This window comes from Canis lupus, chromosome 6, assembly GCF_011100685.1.
Source record: "Canis lupus familiaris isolate Mischka breed German Shepherd chromosome 6, alternate assembly UU_Cfam_GSD_1.0, whole genome shotgun sequence".
Taxonomy (NCBI): Eukaryota; Metazoa; Chordata; class Mammalia; order Carnivora; family Canidae; genus Canis; species Canis lupus.
Window position 1 is genome coordinate 56490056 of NC_049227.1, and position 19818 is coordinate 56509873.

Genomic DNA, 19818 nt, shown 5'->3' on the forward strand with positions numbered 1-19818 from the left:
TGCAGAATACAAGGTTAATATATAACAATCAAAGCATTTCTATGTGCTACCAGTGAATAATCTGAAAATGAAATTAAGGAAAAAATTCCATTTGCAATAGCACCAAATAAAAACAAAATACTTAGGAATAAATCTAACAACAACGAAATATAAGGCTTGTGCAATGAAAACTGCATAACAAAGAGAAAGTAATTAAGTAAAACATAACCAGAAAGAAGACATCCCATGTTTCTGGATGTTAACATTTGTTTTTTGTTGTTGTTGTTAGGATGTTAACATTGTTAAGAGCACAATATTTCCTAAATGGAGCTACAGATTCATTACAGTATCAAAATTCCAGCTGCATCTTTTTTGCAAAAACTGACAGACTGCTCCTAAAATTCATATAGAAGAACAAGAAATTGGGATACCTAGGTAGCTCAGTGGGCATCTGCCTTTGGCACAGGGCATGATCCCTGGGTCCTGGGATCAAGTCCTGCATGGGGCTCCCGGCGGGGAGCCTGCTTCTCCCTCTGCCTATGTCTCTGCCTCTCTGTGTCTCTCATGAATAAATAAATAAAATCTTAAAAAAAAAAAAAAATAAGAACAAGAAATCCAGAATATCCATTGAACATTGAAAAAGAAGGAAACCAAAAGACTCACAAGTCCCCATTTCAAAAGTTAACACAAAGTAATAAGAAGAGAGACATTATGATACAGGCATAAGGACACAAAAGTGAAATAAAATTGAGGGCACTTGGGTGACTCAGTGGTTGAGCGTCTGCCTTTGGCTCAGGTCATGACCCCAGGGTCCTGGAATCAAGTCCCACATCAGGCTCCTCACAAGGAGCCTGCTTCTCCCTCTGCTATGTCTCTGCCTCTCTCTGTGTCTCTGTCTCATGAATAAATAAATAAAATCTTTAAAAAGGAAAGGAAAGGAAAAAGGAAAGGGGAAAGGACAGGACAGGAAAGGAAAGGAAGAAAAAAGAATATTGAGAATCTGGAAACAAATCCTTACATTCACGTTCAACGGATCTTTGAAAAGAATGTCAAAACAAATCAACAGGGAAGAAGTTTTTTAACAAATGGTTCAAGGAAATTGGTATTCACATCTTTAAAAAAATGAAGCTGGACACCTAGCTCATCACATGCAAAAATTAACTCAAAATGGATTATAGACTAACCCTAAGAGGTAAAATTACACAATTCTTAGGAAAAAAAAAACAGAATTTGTGTCACTCTGTGTTAGGCAACATTCTTTGATAGGACATCAAAAGCACATGCAAAACAAGAAAAAGGATAATTAGACTTCAACAAAATTAAAGACTTTGTGTTTCAAAGAACATCATCAAGTTAAAGAACAACCCAAAGAATAGGAGAAAATAATTGCAACCCACAAAGCTGATAAAGAACTTCTAACCACACCACATAAATAATTTAATTTTTTACATAGGCAAAGGACCCGAATAGACAGTTCTCCAAAGAAGGTATACAAAAAGGTAATAACTACATGGAAAAGATGCTCAACATCATTACTCATCAGGATAATACGAATCAAAACCCAACGAGATACCACTGCACACCCACTAGAGTGCTTATAACCAAAAAGACAGACAAGTATTGGTAAAGATGTAAAGAAACTAGAACCCTCACAGCTGCTGGTGAGACTAAAAGGGTGCAGGCTCTTTGCAAAACAGTTCAGCAGTTTCTCAAAACCTTAAACACACAGGTGTCATCTGACCTGGCAATTCCACTCCTAGATATGTAACCAAGAGAAATGGAAATACATGTCCACACAAACCCTGTAAATGAACATTCACTGCAAATAAAAACTGTAACAGCAAAAGGTGGAAACAATCCAAATGCCTATCAACTGATGAACGGATTAACAAAATCATATAAATATCCACACAGTGAAACACATTTTGGCTGTAAAAAGGAATGATACATGCTACAACATGGATGTACCTGAAAACATTATGCTAAGTGAAGAAGCCAGACACAAAAGGCCATATATTATATGGTTCCATTTATGTGAAATGTCTAGGATAGGCAAAATAAAAACAGAAAATAGATCAGTGGTTGCCAGGGGGTGGAGGGGGGTGGAGGAAATGGGAAGTGAATGGTAACGGGTATGGGATTTCTTTTGGGGGTAAAAAAATTTCTAAAATTAGACAGTTGGTGATGATTACATGTTCCATGGGGTGGAGGGAAACCACTAAATTCTAGAACTTAAAGGCTTAATTTTAATGGCATATGATATATTTCAATAAGGTTGTTATTTTCTTTAGTGACTCCAAAGACTTAATAGGATATTGTAGGAATACCTTAACACAATGTATTTCAATTATATTTTCCTTATGTTTACACAAGATTGATATTAAAAAGCTGTATTACAATTGGTATAAAATAAAAATTTTACATGTTAAGTACATGGGGTTGTCAAGAAACAGACCATAAGGGCTTTATCTGTCATGTTTGGAACCTATAAACAAGTATGTTTCAATCTTTTTTTTTCTATCTTGGCCCAAAGCTTCTAAAAATCTCCATTAATAAAAGCAACTCACTAAAGCATTAATTCTCCTTCCCTTCATTTCTTCTTCAATAAGAATTTAAAATTTTTAAAGATTATTTATTTATTAAGAGAAAAAGAAAAAAATCAAAAAAATTAAAAAATTAAAAAAAAAGAAAAAGTCGCAGGAGGAGGGGCAGAGGGAGAGAGGCAGACTCCCTGCTAAGGGCAGAGCCAGACCCCAGAACCCAGATATCATGACCTGAGCCAAAATCAAGAGTAGAACCCTCAATCAACTAAGCCACCCTAGTGCCTTATTTATCTCCCCATGTTCCTAATATACCATCATTCTTGAGGAGCATCTCAAGAACTGGCTGCCTCCTATACATCTAAACCATCATTGGTATGACCAGCAGCTTGTCCTGGGAGAAAAGAAAAGAAGAAAAATGAGGCTTTAACCTACAAGAAAAGTATATGAAAAGAACTAATAAGGAAGGATGAATAAGCACTGTTGTCCCAAAGTAAAGCCATAAATTCTAGCACCATGGGAAATAGCTTTCGTCTCCCCACATTTCATCATAAATTAAAGCCTGCCATGCCATGTATCCAAACATAGTTTCCTGATATAATAAAAATTGAAAACCTAAAATACAAAAGACAAATTCTAAGAAAAGTGACTCCAAAGAAAACAATCCAGAGAACAGGAGAGAGCTTAAAAAATAAAGTCTAATTGATATACATAGGAAAAGTCAAGGATCAAGGAGAGGCATATGGGTGGCTCAGTCAATTAAGCATCTGATTCTTGATTTGGGCTCAGATTATGATCTCAGGGTTGTGAGATTAAGCCCCATGTTAGGCTCACACTGGGCATGAAGGCTGCTTAAGATTCTCTCTCCTTCTGCCCCTCCCACCTCTGCGTGAGCTCTCAAGAAAGGAAAGGGAAGGAAGAAAGAAAGAAAGGCAGGAAGGCAGGAAAGAGAAAGTGAGTTAAGGATCTGTTGAATCCATAAATTAAAAATACATGAAAAAGGTACAGAGCCCAACAATGAACTCCTGAAAATTAAAAAAAAAAATGAAAAAATATTTAATTGAACTAAAAGACTAATCAATGAAAATGTTCCCAGGCAGGGTGTCTGGGTGGCTCAGTCGGTTGGTTAAGTGTCTGCCTTCAACCAAAGTCATAATCTCAAGGTCCTGGGATCCAGCCCAGAGTCCTGGCTCCTTGCTCAGCAGGAAGGCTGCTTCTCCCTCTCCCTTTGCTCCTCCCTCTATTCTCTCTTTCTCTCTCTCAAATAAATCTTTAGAAAACGGAAAGAAAATGTCCCCAGAGTACTAGGAGCAGGAATCAAGGAGAGAGAAAATATAAAAGAAGCCTTCAACAAAAGATAATGCAGAAGGCAAAATAATTGTTTTGATCCTATGTATATTATCACTCAAAAATTTGATTTTGCATACTGCTCTGAAACATGCCCTTTTACTTCAACAATATATCAGGAACATCTTTCTGTACCTAGCAATTATATTTCTTTAACGTCTTTTTTATTTATTTTTGCTGCCTAATATTTTTTCACTGATATATATTATATTAACTTCAGGTGTACAGAATGATTCAATATTTGTTTTTGTTTCTTTTGCAATATTTGTATATATTGCAAAATAATCACTACAATGTCTTGTTAATATGCATCACCATGGTTACAAAACTGTGATGGGAACTTTTAAGCAACTCTTAACTTTCAAATATGCAATTTGATATAATTAACTAGAGTCACCATGATGTACTTTACATCTTTGTAACCTATTTACTTCATAACTTCCATAGTACCTTTTGATCCCTTCACCCATTTACCACCACTGCCCTCTCCTCCCTGCCCAAACACCAATCTGTTCTCTGTATCCATGAACTCAGTTTTTTGTTGTTGCTGTTTTAGATTCCACATGTGAGATCATACAGTATTTGTCTTCCTGACTTACCTCAGTAGCATAATGTCTTCAACATCTGGGACACCTGGGTGGCTCACGGGTTTAGCGCCTGCCTTCAGCCCAGGGCGTGATCCTAGAGTCCCGGGATCAAGTCCCACATGGGGCTCCCTGCATGGAACCTGCTTCTCCCTCTGCCTATGTCTCTGCCTCTCTCTCTCTCTCCCTGTGTCTCTCATGAATAAATAAATAAAATCTTAAAAAAAAAAATGTCTTAAACATCCATCTATGTTACTGCAAATGGCAAGATTTTCTTTTATATGGCTAAATAATATTGCATTGCATGCTTATCCCACATTTTCTCTATCCACTTATTCATTAGTGAACGCCTAGTTGTTTCCATATGTTGGTTATTATAAAAAATGCTGCAAAGAACAAGGGGATGCATATAGTTTTTTGAGTTAGTGTCTTCATTTTCTTTAAATAGCCAGAAATAGAATTGCTGAATCTTTGGTAGTCCTATTTTCATTTTTTTTAAAGATTTTATTTATTCATGAAAGACACAAAGAGAGGCAAAGACATAAGTTGGGGAGAAGCAGGCTCCCTGCGGGAAGCCCAATGGGGAACTCAATCGCAGGACCGCAGGATCAAGACCTGAGCCAAAGGCAGATGCTCAACCACTGAGCCACCCAGGTGCCCCCCTATTTTTAATATTTTAGGGAACCTCCATACTGTTTTTCATAGTAAATGACCAATTTACATTTTCACCAGCAGTATACAAACATTCCCTTTTCCCTACATCCTTGCCAACACTTACTATTTCTTGTCTATAATAGCCATTCCAACAGGTGTAAGGAAAGTTACTTTTTAAATAATAAAAGAAAATTTCCCAGGAACAAAGGGAAATGGGAATCTTCAAAACAACTGGACTTTCAAAGTACTGATTTTTAAAAATACTAAATTCACAGAAAATTGCATAACTGACAATAGGAGATCACAAATTTCCAAAGACAAAAATCAAGTTACCTACAGGAAAATCAAACTTGGGGTGCCTGGGTGGCTGCATCTCAAATTTTTTCTATGAAGAGACAAAAAAAATCTGCTTAAGGAGAGGCTAGGAATGCTAAATTAAACACCATGTAACATATGAAACCCTAACTGCCTAAAGAAACAGAGGACTAAAGTAGCAGGTCTTCAGGTATGTTCCCTGGGGGTCTACAAGGTCATAGCTAGTTTTAAAATAATATTAAGGGGTAAATAAAACATTTTTTTTAAAAAAGGGATCCCTAGGTGGCGCAGCGGTTTAGCGCCTGCGTTTGGCCCAGGGCACGATCCTGGAGACCTGGGATCGAATTCCACGTCGGGCTCCCGGTGCATGGAGCCTCCTTCTCCCTCTGCCTATGTCTCTGCCTCTCTCTCTCTCTCTCTGTGACTATCATAAATAAATAAAAAAAAATTTTTTTTTAAATAATAATAATATTAAGGGGCACCTGGATGTCTCAGGCAGTTAAGCATCTAACTGGATCTTAACTCAGGTCTTGATCTCAGGGTCATGAGTTCAAGCCCCATGTTAGGCTCCATGCTGGACATGGAGCCTACTTAAAAATAAATTAATAAAATAATATTAAAACATTATTTTATCTGCCTTTCTCCCTTCTCATTCTCCCACAAGTTTACAGTGGGATTTTCCAGAGGCTAAGTAATATGTTATGATTTCACTCTGAAAACTAATGGTATGTGAACATATGTACTCATTTTTACATTTTCTCAGTTTTCATTTTTAACACAGTAAATATTAGAGATAACCCACATAAAAGTTCTTGAGGTCTTCAATAATTAAAGAGTGTAAAAGGGTCCTGAGACCAAAAAGTTTGAGAATCACTGAACTAGGATATACTGTGATAATGTTCTAAATATTTTTTAATGTATGCAAATAACCACTTTTGTTTATTCCTCTCCAATAAGCAGCAATAAAACTCTTAAAAACTTAAGATAACATCATATTCTTCTGCTTGTTTTTTAGAACCAAAAATAGATGATTTAGACAACTGTCAAAAGTGGAAAAGACTGAAACCTAGGAAAAAAAACAGAAAAAAGGAAACTCAGGACAAACTTGACTTTGAGAAGGATTCAATCCTCAATGACTATTCTCGTCACTAATCTAAGGGAAAAACAGTGCCCATCGTTTTCATTATAATCTAAACCTTTTTTTTTAAGATTTTATTTATTCATTCATAGAGACACAGAGAGATTGAGTCAGAGACCCAAGCAGAGGGAGAAACAGGCTCCATGCAAGGAACCCGACATGGGACTCGATCACAGGTCTCCAGGATCACGCCCTGGACCAAAGGTGGCCCTAAACTGCTGAGCCACTCGGGCTGCCCTAAATCTTATTTCAGTTTTAGAAAGTACCTGGAAAGTCATTTACTTCCAAGGAAGTGAAAAAAAATCCATCTTTATAATATCCCTAAATAAGATGATCATGCAGCCTCTGCTTGAACACTTCGTTGAATGGAGAATTTTCTCTCACAACACCTAAATGCAATTTTATATAGCCTTTACTAGTCCACAAGTTTCCCAGACTACAAAGTTCTACTACTTTATTAACCACCAATTTAAAATATCTTAAATATAAGTGTGATGAAAACAGTGCTAAAATATTTTTCCTTTTTCAAGTATTTCCTTTGCACAACTCCTAGTGATGTTTTCGTAAGAACTGGTAAATTTCTAATCTTGACCCTAGAACAGAATCTACCACTTCTCAACCCTGGCTACAAAACAAAATCAAGTGGGAAAATTTTTAAAATAGAAAAATATACACCCACCAAACCTGGAATTTGGTATCTCTGGGATATGAGTTCCAAGAAACTGATTTTGTTTGTTAGGGTTTGTTTTTTGAGGGGGCTTTTAAGCTCTACAGGTGATTCTGGTGTTTATGTAATGTCAATTAGAACTATACGGACTGGTCAGCAAATTTTTTAAAGATTTCTTTATTTGGGTGAATGGAAGGACAGAGGGAGAGAAAATCTCAAGCAAACCCCCACTGAGCATGAAGACTGACACAGGGCTTGATCCCAGAACCCTAAAGATCATGCCTTGAGTGGAAACCAAGAGTCAGATCCTTAACCAAGTGTGCCACCCACGTGCCTGGGCTGCTCAGCAATTTATAAAACATCCCAGGGTGTTTTTTGTTCATAGGCTTCATCATACTTGGGCGATTCATTGTTCTATATAGCAATTCTTCTGGAAAATGATTTTGTAAATATATAATATACATTACACCTAGAGTTTATAAAGTGCTGTCTCCTTTATTTCCTTCTTGACCCTGGAGCAATCCTGTGAATAATAAGGCAGGTAACATTACTATTTAGTAGATTAAAAACAAAACAAAACACAAAACCTAAAGCAACTGCAGAGCTCCAAGTTAAAAGCATATCCTAATCTTCTGAGTATATATGCAGTACTCTCTACTAGACAACTGCCTTCCCATTTTCCCACCCCCCACCACAACCAAAAAGTTTAGAGTTTTTACTGCAATATAAACTTCACTAGCAGGGGTAGAGAAAAACAAAAGCTCATATTTAGTTTGTTTTTATCACCTGACAGAAATCAAACAAATTCAACCCACTCTTGCTATGCCTGCTTTAGGCCACTTTTTTCCCTAATTTTTATTTAACTGAATTTTTTCATTTGAGATAATTGTATATTTACATGCAGTTGTGAAAAATAATACATTCCATGTAACATTTACCCAGCTCTCCCAAAAGGTAGCATCTTTAAGAATGATAGACTTAAGAACCAAAATATTAGCATCAATACAGGCAAGCTACCAATATTTCCAACATCAAAAGGATCCCTCACGTTGCCCTGTTCCCCTAATCTTAGGCAATATTTGGAAGTATAAACTCACTAATTCCTTACTCAACTTTATCCATTCAAATATCAGAAATGTCTTCACAAGCCACAAAACAAAAACAAAAACTTTATATCACAAAGTAGTGGTGGTCAGGACTGTCACAACACAATATAAGATTCTTAAGCCACTTCTACAATATTCCTTGCAGGATGGAATTTTCAAGGTAAGGCTGCAGTTCTAGCTTTATGAAACAAAAAAAATTTTTTTAATTTTAACATGCATACTTAATGATTCCATTTACATGAAATTCTAGACAAAATTGATCTAAAGTGGAAAAAATCAGAACAATTGCTGCGGCAGAGAATGGCTAAAAAGACTAAATTTTAGCTTTCTGGGAAGAGAAAAATAGTCTATACCATGATAAGAGTTGAAGTTTCACAGGTATATCCATTTGTCAAAACTGTACTGGCATTAGGCAACATTTCCTTAGATATGAAATCAAAAGCACAAGTAAAACAAGATAAAGGATTAGATTTCATCAAAATTAAAGACTTTGTGTTTCAAAGAACATCAAGCGAAAGAACAACCCAAAGAATAGGAGAAAATAATTGCAAACCACAAAGCTGATAAAGGACTTCTATCCACACCACATAAAGACTGCTTACAACTCAACAGTGAAAACACAATAATACAATTTTTTAATGGGCAAAGGACCTGCTTGAAAAGATGCTCAATATCATTATTCATCAGGGTAATACAAATCGAAGCCACAATGAGATACCACTGCACACCCACTAGAGTGCTTATAACCAAAAAGACAGACAAGTATTGGTAAAGATGTAAAGAAACTAGAACCCTCACAGCTGCTGGTGAGACTAAAAGGGTGCAGGCTCTTTGCAAAACAGTTCAGCAGTTTCTCAAAACCTTAAACACACAGGTGTCATCTGACCTGGCAATTCCACTCCTAGATATGTAACCAAGAGAAATGGAAATACATGTCCACACAAACCCTGTAAATGAACATTCACTGCAAATAAAAACTGTAACAGCAAAAGGTGGAAACAATCCAAATGCCTATCAACTGATGAACGGATTAACAAAATCATATAAATATCCACACAGTGAAACACATTTTGGCTGTAAAAAGGAATGATACATGCTACAACATGGATGTACCTGAAAACATTATGCTAAGTGAAGAAGCCAGACACAAAAGGCCATATATTATATGGTTCCATTTATGTGAAATGTCTAGGATAGGCAAAATAAAAACAGAAAATAGATCAGTGGTTGCCAGGGGATGGAGGGGGAAGAGGAAATGGGAAGTGAATGGTAACGGGTATGGGATTTCTTTTGGGGGTAAAAAAATTTCTAAAATTAGACAGTTGGTGATGATTACATGTTCCATGGGGTGGAGGGAAACCACTAAATTCTAGAACTTAAAGGCTTAATTTTAATGGCATATGATATATTTCAATAAGGCTGTTATTTTTTTTAGTGACTCCAAAGACTTAATAGGAAATTGTAGGAATACCTTAACACAATGTATTTCAATTATATTTTCCTTATGTTTACACAAGATTGATAGATATTAAAAAGCTGTATATAAAAGGTGAATAATGGAAAGTGACTGCTAATGGTTACAGATATTCATTTTGCACTGATAAAAATATTCTGAAATTAGATCATGGTGATGGTTGCACAACTCTGTGAATACAATAAAAAAGTCAGTAAATTATACCTTAAAAGGGTATATACGTGTAAATTATTTACATATGATATATGCATTATCTCAATAAAGCTATTATTTTAAAAGTATATAGTTAATATATGTAAATTTTACCTAAAAAAGCCTTTTAAAATCATAAAAACAATGGAGTGCGGAATGCAGAGATATAGATGAAACCTATAGGAATACAAAAAAGTTTATTATACTATTCTGTTCACTTTATGTTTCTAAATTTTCCTTATTAAAAAAATTTTTAATATAAAAATAAACATTTTTTTTAAAAATAACAAAGTAAACTAACTTTGTCAACATCCATTTTTGTTGTTGTTTGACAAAGGAAACAGAATCAGATAACTAAAAGATCAGAGAAGGGGTGCCTGGGTGGCTCGGTTAAGCTTCTGACTTCTGCTCAGGTCATGATCAGGTAGGAACCCCAGAGTTGGGCTCCACGCTCAGTGGGGAGTCTGCTTCTCCATCTCCCTCTGTCACATCCCCTCCCATGCTCACAGGTGTGTGGGCGCCTCTCAAGTAAACAAAATGTTAAAAAAAAAAAAAAAATAGAAAAAGGTTAGAGAAGTTGCTACCTTTTCATTTTTTGGCAGGGATACAACAGAAGACTTGATGTGAGGCAAAAATGAAGACTACTTCATCTTAAAAATGTACAGAGAATTTCAATCCTTAGTTCCAAGATAGTTGTTCCCTTCCCTTGGGTTCTGATGGTTTCCATGGTTATGAGATGCAACAATTCCTAATATATGGATGCAATACCCTCTAATACTATGCTGTCTAATACAGCAGCCACTAGCTACATATGGCCATTTAAAGCTTAGTTTTATAATGAATTAAATTAAATTATAAACTCAGTTCTCAGTCATACCAGTTACATGTCTAGTGTTCAACATCCATATGTGACTATGGGCTAACATAAGTGGATAGAGCATAAACAGGTCACTGCCATCAGTGGAAAAAGTACTATTGAACAGCACTATACAGGTAAATAAAAAATCTCCACAAACCTATACACTCCAATTTAGGGTTGTTACACAGTATTTTACTGTAATAAACAAATCCTGAAAAACAAGGGAAACAAAACATAAAAATATCAACCAAAGAATATCATTCATGGAAGTTTAGACTAACTAAAACAGCAGTTAAATTTTACTTTGAGAACCACCTAGCTACAGATGTTGACCATGACAACTCTTCAGAGGCAAATTTCTCCATCTGTTAAAAATTATTACTATACCACCAGTTTCCTAAAGTCAGATATAAAGATTATGCTGAAATAAGAATAAAGCAAATTACACTTTCAGTTAAGGATCTAATGAAAGGTATATTTATAAATCAATGACATCAAAGAATTTATGACCCATACCAAAATACACAGAATAAAATCCCTTTCCAAACTGAACTTTAAGGCATAATTAAAAAGATCATTAAATATATTTTGTTTCACTAGAAAAAAAGTTTAACCAGATGACTTCTACACTTCTAGTTCTAAAACTGTGTGCATTTCATCCTGATTAAGTATAGATTTCTGTTAATGCCATTAACATGAATATGCAGCATCAGGAAACAGGTGCATTCTTAATTCAAATATTTCAGAATATTTTTAGCACTTTAAAAAAAAAACTGAAGGTGAGCAAACTTAAAATGTGCATTCGAATATATTTTTATATTTAGAAACCTAAAAAAACAAGAACAGAATTTCACCTTGTATTCCCTCTCAAGCTTTACTGCAAATGGCCAGAGTGTGAATAACATTATAAATATCAATGATAGAATGCTCTATGTTAAGAAATTTAAAATCAACTCTTTCCTTGCCAAAACTACAGGGCACCTAAAGCTGTTAGTCAAAATGGCTCCCCGTAAAGCTTGACAAACCTTTGAAAAAGGTCACTTAATGCAAGTGTATTTTACTTTACCCTCGTAAAATACTCTCAAATGCAGTCTTTGCAATCTACTGCCCAAAAGAAAACAAAAAAGGAATTCTCAAGAGAGAATGAAAACATGGAAATGAAACCAGCGCGCAGGCAAGGTATACAGAGGGGTCACATGGAATCAATACTGAGGGAGAAAGTTACTACTACCGGAGCATCTGGAGTGCAATTAATTCAGGCACTATTTACATATTTCTAGTTCTGTACTGACCTCATGTGGTGCTTTCTTACGTTATCCACAGGCCTACGTAAGTCTGCATATTTGAATTTGTAAATGGTTCTAACTACGCTTAAAGTGAAATGTTTTCAAGCATAGAATAACATTCCATATCCCTTTTCCCATTGTTCACGAACCCTCTCTGTTCGTCAAATCACCCCGATAAATCCATCTGTTCCCTCTAGTTGCTTCCAAAGAAAAAATTCTAGCAACCAAAGACACCAGATTGTAAAACACACACACACACACACACACACACACAGAGTTAAGAGTTCTGGCACTACCAAAATATGTTAAGAAATCTTGGCAAATCAGTTAAAAATCCCTTGAACCGTAATTACCTCAGTTGTGAAAATGAATAATACATATCTACATCCGAGCAGGGAATAGGAGTTAGATTTCATTGTGTCTCTCCCCCTTCTCACACTTTCCCTCCCACTTGTCCCCTTTACAGCTTTCGGGGTTTGCTTCCAGGCTCCACTTAGCGTTTCACTTATCCTGGTACTCCATCCTGCCCTTCTACTGCAGCCCCTTACTCCAATTCCATACAATTCCACCACCCCCTGCTTCCAAACTGCTACTTCCCTTCGCGCCCCCTAAGGTCCCAGGCAGCCCCTCCACTCAGCTCCCCACGTCTCCCTCAGTCCGCATTTCCTAACGGCTCCTCCTCTCGGCTCCCCACCCCCTCATCACCAGGTTCATCCTGCCCCTCCAACCGTCTCCCGCCCCCAGGTTCCTTCCTGCCCCTCCAAACACAGCTTCCCCGTCTCAACGTTTTATCTTGGTCCTCTAACCGACTTCCCTGATGCCTCGCTCGCTCCCTATTTTCTCCGACACCTGACTACTCCATTCTGTCCATTCTTTTCAACATACACATAAATGCAAGGGACCCGCATACACACACTGAAGATCCCACCCCCACTTCGATCCTCCATCTTTCCCTTTTATACTTGCTTCCTTTCTTCCCTCTTTCCCCCCCGCCCGCCCCCACCTCCTCCGGAAGAGCCTGGTTCCCAGGCCAAGGTCTCTCACCTCATTCGGTCACTTCAGTGGTGCCAACCGCTTCATACAGGAAAAAACAACCAATCACGTCCCCTTGGGCGCTTCCCCTGCGAGTCCAAGCACTTACTGGGCACCCGCCCCACCGGGCACCCCGCACATGCACACGCACAAACCGAGGTCCTGGGGACGAGGGTTGAGAGTAGAGCGAGCCTTCTTACACCGGCCTCAAACACAGCCCACTTCGCTACAGCCCTTCGCCATTTTGGTTTCCCGCGGACTGCCGGTGCATTCTGGGAGCGCGGAGCGACTCCGGTGCCGAATGGCAGCTCTCCAGGGCTGCGAGGGGGCGGGGACTGCGCAGCGAGCGCGGAAGGACACGGCGCGCTGCGGCCCTGGCCGGAGCTGAACAAAGAGGGACTCTTTAACGCAGCGGTGCAGGCAGGTCCTTCCGCCGCCGGCGCTAACACAATAGTGGTCGCTGCGCTTCTGGCGGTCGGCTGTCTTACTGCTGTTTCTCTCTCTTATAAAGGAAAGCGTCGTGTCCAGTCTGCACCGTGCATTTATTTTTTTATCCTGAGAAATGCGGCAGTGCTCTGTACTACGTCTTGTCTTGCCGATTTCCTCCTGTAACCTTAGATAAAGCACGTTTCTTCTATCTTCACCTTGCAGCCTGCTGTTAGAATTGCCTTCAGCGAGCAGATCCTGGATGTCAGAATTAAATTGTGCTCGGCGATTATTGTCCAGTCCCAAATTCTTTATCAGGAGCTCCTTGCATAGAAGATTTTCGGACATTTTCCCCCCTTAACAATGAAAGGTTTTTCTGTGTGTCTGCTTTGCAGTCATTCCTCATTGTGATGAAACCTGAGAATCATCGGGTGCAAAGTGATTTATTTTAGGAATACAGAACTTTTTTCATACCAGGGCAGACCCTTAGCCTGCCAATATTCTGCTGCCGACCGGAAGCCCAAGTGACAAACTGGAAGTGCATGCTTGTCTCCGACTTAGGCTTAGATGCTGCCCAACTCCTCTTAGTAATTACCTGGGATACCTTTGCTTATAGCATTGACAAAATGTTTTTTAAATCATTTTATATGTTTGTCTCATTACATAACAGGGATAACTAATACACGGTTAAATTAATACATGGTTTTCTTTCTCTCTGAAAAAGTACTTCTTGGTCCTAAACTCTCTTTGCTCATATTTCAAATGGGATTCCCTCAGCCTATAATCTCAGGGTCTGGAAAATAAATATTCATTCTATACACACCATTCAATATTTTTAATATTTTAGTCATACCCTTCCAGTCCTTTGCTTCTCCTAATAATCCTAATCAAATTTCAGTCTGTCTTACTAAAGGTAGCCTCTATCTGCTATCTTTCAAGTTTCACTTTCTCAATTCTATTATAGTTGCTCATAAATTCCTCCTCAGTCCCCTTAACACTTTTGGTTGAGAAGAGCTTTGACTTAAATAAAGCAGATGCAGTCCAAAAATGGATAGAGATATTATCAAAGAGGTATATTTGCTGTGCAGTAAAGCCTAGTCATAGGGACACCTGGGTGGCTCAGTGGTTTAGCACCGCCTTAGGCCCTGGGCGAGGTCCTAGAGACCCAGGATCGGGTCCCACATCCGGCCTCCTGCATGGAGCCTGCTTCTCTCTCTGCCTGTGTCTCCGCCTCTCTCTCTTTGTGTCTCTCATGAATAAACAAAATCTTGAAAAAAAAAAAAAAAAGCCTAATAACATCAGTTCTGGAGAACATTTGGTCTAAGTTCTCCTCAGTGTTTCTCTCAACGGGTCATCAAGCCACAACTTCAACATCTTGAGTGGTTCAGTAGCTCAGAGACAGTCATTTCAATTTCATAAATGCTAGTAATTAGAAAACTCCATCTGTAAATGTATAATCTGCCTTCCTATGATTTCCATTTACTGATCTAACTTTTGGCCTCTTTAGCCACACAGAAGTATTCTAATCCCTTACACATTACAGAAGCAATGATGCCTATTAAAAAAGAGAGAGAGAAAGAAAGCTTGTCATTTTTCTACATAAACACACAAGGTTCAGAAGTTCATTGATTTAGGGAAATCAGGTACTCAGGGTATCAAAGGCACTGAGAGTCACAGTAAAATATAAAGAACAACCATAACTGGGGGCTTAGAAATTTCTGTTAACCAAGCAACATGTGATAGATTAGGACTTTACATAGATATGGGTATTACGTAGGTATATCTGTGGCAGGAAGTGAGCCTAGGATCCTCCTCCTAATGTTAAGTTTCTCAGAAGCAAAAGCAAAGTAACTCCAGTCAAACTGTAACCTTACTGTTGTTATTTATACCGTAGTCATTAGGATTGTTCTGGTTCTCCTCGCTTCCAGGCATAGTAAAATTGTACTCTCTTGCATCTTTGAAGTTAGGCTTGGCCCTGTAACTCCCTTTTACCAATAAAATGGGAGGAGAAGTGATGTGTATCATTTCCTAGGAAAAGCTTTAAGAGGCAGAAGCACATTCCTTTCCCTCCTGCTGTGGTGATGATGGAACCATGTGTTGAAAGAGAACATCTGTCACTTTAGGTCCCTTAATGACTACAATAAGCAGAAACTGGAGTTGTACAACCATCACAACAATCTAGTTTTAAAACATTTCTACCACCCCAAAAATATTCATTATGCCCTTTTCTAATCAACCACCGTTTCCATTTCCACCCCCAGGTATCTGTCTCTATAGATTTGTCACTTCTGCTCATTTTATATAAATGGACTCCTACAATATTTTGATCTGGCTTGTTTCACTCACCACAATGTTTTCTTCCTTTTGGATTGCTTCATTGAATGAATGTACCATATTTTGCTTTATCATTTCACCGGTTGATGCACATTTGAAATATTTCCAATTTTTGACTATTATGAGTAATGCTGCTATGAAAATTTTTGTACAAGTCTTTTTAGATACTTGACTCCTAGAAGTGGAATTGCTGTGTTGTATGGCACATTGATGTTTAACTTTTTAGGATGCTGCCAAACTGTTTTACAAAATGTGACAATGTTTGAGGGTTCCAATTTCTCCACATCCTCATCCATACTTGATATTGTCTAACTTATTTAAATTGAAGGATAAGTTACCTAACTTTCTACCATGACCTAACTGTACTATCTTCAACCTAGCCAAACCATTCCCCAGTCAAATGTATGATTATCCTACCTCTTAGGAGATGTCTTATAGATTCATTTTTTGCTAACAGAACCCAGAGTCTCTCTCTTTCTCTTTCTCTCTCTCTCTCTCTCTCTCTCTCTCTTTCTCTCCCTCTTTTACTCCATAAATGTTGGGTGAATATCATCTTGTTTTTTGGTTATGTTTCTATTTATACAAAGAATCAAAGAACTGTTGTCTCCAGTGGGAGTGAAGTGATTTCTCATTGTGGTTTCAATTTTTATTTCCCTAAAGGCTAATGATTTTGAGCATCTTTCCATGTGCTTATTTGCTAGCCATTCTTATATCTTTGGCCCATTTTTAACTGGACTGTTAGTCTTCTTATTATCAAGTTATAAGATCTTTATTTATCCTGGATATAAATCCTTTACCAGATACATGATTTGTAAACATTTGCTCCCACTCTGTGTCTTCTCTTTTCATTTTCTTAATGGTGTCTTTTGAAGCTCAAAAGTTTTTTTTAATTTTGATTAAATCCAATTTATCTTTTTTCTAAATGCCAAAACTTTAGATCTTATATCTTAGAACTTTTTGCCTAACCCAAGATCACAAACATTTTCTAGTATGTTTCTTTCTAGTTTTATAGATTAGCTTCTTTATAGTCCATGATTCATTTGAGTTAATTTTTGTGTATACTATGAGATACGGGTATTCATCTTTTTGCATGTGCATACTAAATTGGAGGAAATAAAATGTTGTTGTATTGAACCACTGCAATTTGGAATTGTCTGCCACCCAGCATCTTTTATGTGTATTGCTTATCCTGACTGATATAACCTAGATATGTTAATATGGAATAGAACTCAATAATAGCATTAGGGGATCCCAGGGTGGCTCAGTGGTTTAGCACCTGCCTTTGGCTCAGGGCGTGATCCCGATCCCAGGATTGAGTCCCGCATCAGGATCCCTGCAGGGAGCCTGCTTCTCCCTCTGCCTATGTCTCTGCCTCTCTCTCTGTGTCTCATGAATAAATAAATAAAATATTTTTAAAAACTGAAGATAAAAAATATGAGAATTTAGCAGAATATTCAAAACACTAGGTAATTCCCAATATTTAATATTGAGAAGTCACAAGGAATATAATAAAATACTATATTTATAAGACTAAAAGCTCTCAATTATTAGTTATTACTCTCTCATGGAAAAGGGCTAGAAGACCCTTAACATTGTGCACTGTAAATAGAAATGCAAATCATCAGACAAGTCAGATATGTCAAAGAAAGACATTCTGTGTCTTTGTAGTTTGCTTTCATAAATCTGGAAAGGGAAGTAAAACTGAAAAAGCAAAAGAAAAATAAATGTTTCCTAATTATCAAATCAAAAGGATTTGTTAAAATCCCTTTTAGTTTTGTCCAAAGTTTAAGCATCCATATATAACAACACCTCTTTTAAAACACAGCTATTTGTTGTAAAAAGTATGTACTGTTGACCCTTAAACAACACATGAGTTAGGAACACTGACCCCACCCTCATCCTGCATGTATGATTTTTGACTCCCAAAAAACTTAACTACTGTGCTAGCTTTGGGAGTACATGTACCAAAAAACTTAACTACTAACAGCTTACTGCTAACTAGAACCCTTACCAGTAACATAAGCAGTGAGTAACACATATTTTGTATGTTATGTGTAGTATATACTGTATTGTTACAATAAAGTAAGCTAGAGAAAATAAAACGTTAAGAAAATCATAAGGGGGGATGCCTGAGTGGCTCAGCGGTTGAGCGTCTGCCTTTGGCTCAGGGCGTGATCCTGGAGTCCCGGGTTCGAGTGCCACATCGGGCTCCCTGCATGGAGCCTGCTTCTCCCTCTGCCTGTGTCTGTCTGTCTGTCTCTCTTTCTCCCTCTGTGTCTCTCATGAATAAATAAATAAAAATCTTTTTTAAAAATCATAAGGGGGGATCCCTGGGTGGCTCAGCGGTTTGGCGCCTGCCTTCGGCCTAGGGAGCGATCCTTGAGTCCCGGGATCGAATCCCGCGTCAGGCTCCTGGCATGGAGCCTGCTTCTCCCTCTGCCTGTGTCTCTGCCTCTCTCTCTCTATGTCTATCATGAATAAATAAATAAAATCTTTAAAAAAAAAATCATAAGGGGAGCATGCCTGGGTGGCTCAGCGGCTGAGTGTCTGCCTTCCGCTCAGGGTGTGATCCTGGGTCCGCGGATCCGAATCAAGTCCCACAGGAGGTTCCTTCCGAGGATCCTGCTTATCCCTCTGTCCATGTCTCTCCCTCTCAGTGTCTCTCATGAATAAATGGATAAAATCTTTTTTTAAAAAAAGATGAAAAGAAATTCATAAGGGGCATCTGGGTGGCTTTGTTGGTTAAGTATCTGCCTTCAGCTCAGATTATAATCAGAGGGTCCTGAGATCATGCCGCAAACTAGCCCTGATTCCGCTTCTCTTCTCGTGTCCCTGCACAGCAGGGAGTCTGCTTCTTTCTTTTTCCCTTCCCCCACCCCCTCACTTGCTCTCTCTCTCAAATAAATAAATAAAATCTTCTTGAAAACTTGGGTGGTTCAGTCGGTTAAGCATCCAGCTCTTGGTCTCGGCTCAGGTCATGGGCTCAGGGTCCTGAGATAGTGCAGCAATCAGGCTCTGCGCTCAGTGGGGAGTCTGAGTTTCTTTCTCCCTCTTTCTGCTCCTCTCCCCCACCACTCATTCTCTCCCTCCCTCTCTCTCTCTCTCTCAAATAAATGAATAAGAAGAAGAAAATCATAAGTCAAATACATTTACAGTACTTTATTGTATTTATAAAAGAAATCTGCGTTTAAATGGATCTGTGCATTTCAAACCCATGTTTGTTCGAGGCTCAAATGTGTAGAAAATTTAGACCCCTCATATAATACACCTTAAAATGTAGTGTGCCCATTATCAATGTATTGCCTGTAATTTCTAAATCCACTCATTACTTGCTTTGTGAAAATGGATGTGGACCCTTTAAATATTTTTCCTTCGCCAGCTTCCAGAACGTTAAGCTTTGTCAGAGAATTGAAGAGACCATGCATTATAAAGCAGTTTTCCCTTTTGGTTCTAAGTGCACTCTCAGCAGCCTCCTACAGTGTGCACAGCTTCCCCAGAGCTAGATCCAGACGTATATGCACCTTCCTCAGGCTTGTGAAATCATCTTCACTCTACCCCAACCCCAGAAGAATTAGCATGTGCTGCCATTAAAAGTGACATTTCTGCTGTCTTGGCAGTCAGAAATTTAAGGTGAGTGATTGAAAAGGGTGTGTTCAGTCCAAACAAATCACTCAAAAGTCATAAGAGCTAGATTCCAATTCCCATTTCCATATACCTGCTTATAACACAAGCTTTGGAAAATTAAATCACCAAAATTTGGGAGAAGGGAGATGAGAGAGAGAGAGAGAGAGAGAGGTTGAGAAAGAGAGAATTATATCCAATAGTAAGAAAGATAAACTGTCTTATCTATCTTTACACTGTTAATTTGCCCACTGAGCCAAAGAT

General features: G+C 38.0%; 1 protein-coding gene across 4 annotated transcripts in view; it reads right to left on the minus strand.

Moving 5' to 3' along the window:
- The window catches only part of MTF2 (metal response element binding transcription factor 2), a 73120-nt gene extending 59632 nt beyond the window's left edge, over positions 1 to 13488 (minus strand). For 2 of the 4 annotated variants that reach the window (XM_038541340.1, XM_038541339.1), the window contains exon 1: positions 13186 to 13488. Coding sequence is in view for 3 of the 4 variants with exons in the window: in XM_038541339.1 (XP_038397267.1) it covers positions 13186 to 13190 (5 nt within the window). In the remaining variant the exon portion in view is untranslated. Of the gene's footprint in view, positions 1 to 10580; positions 10713 to 12494; positions 12658 to 13185 lie in introns of those variants that run through there. The other 2 variants (XM_038541336.1, XM_038541338.1) reach the window with 2 other exon arrangements.
- Between the last annotated feature and the right edge of the window lie 6330 nt (positions 13489 to 19818).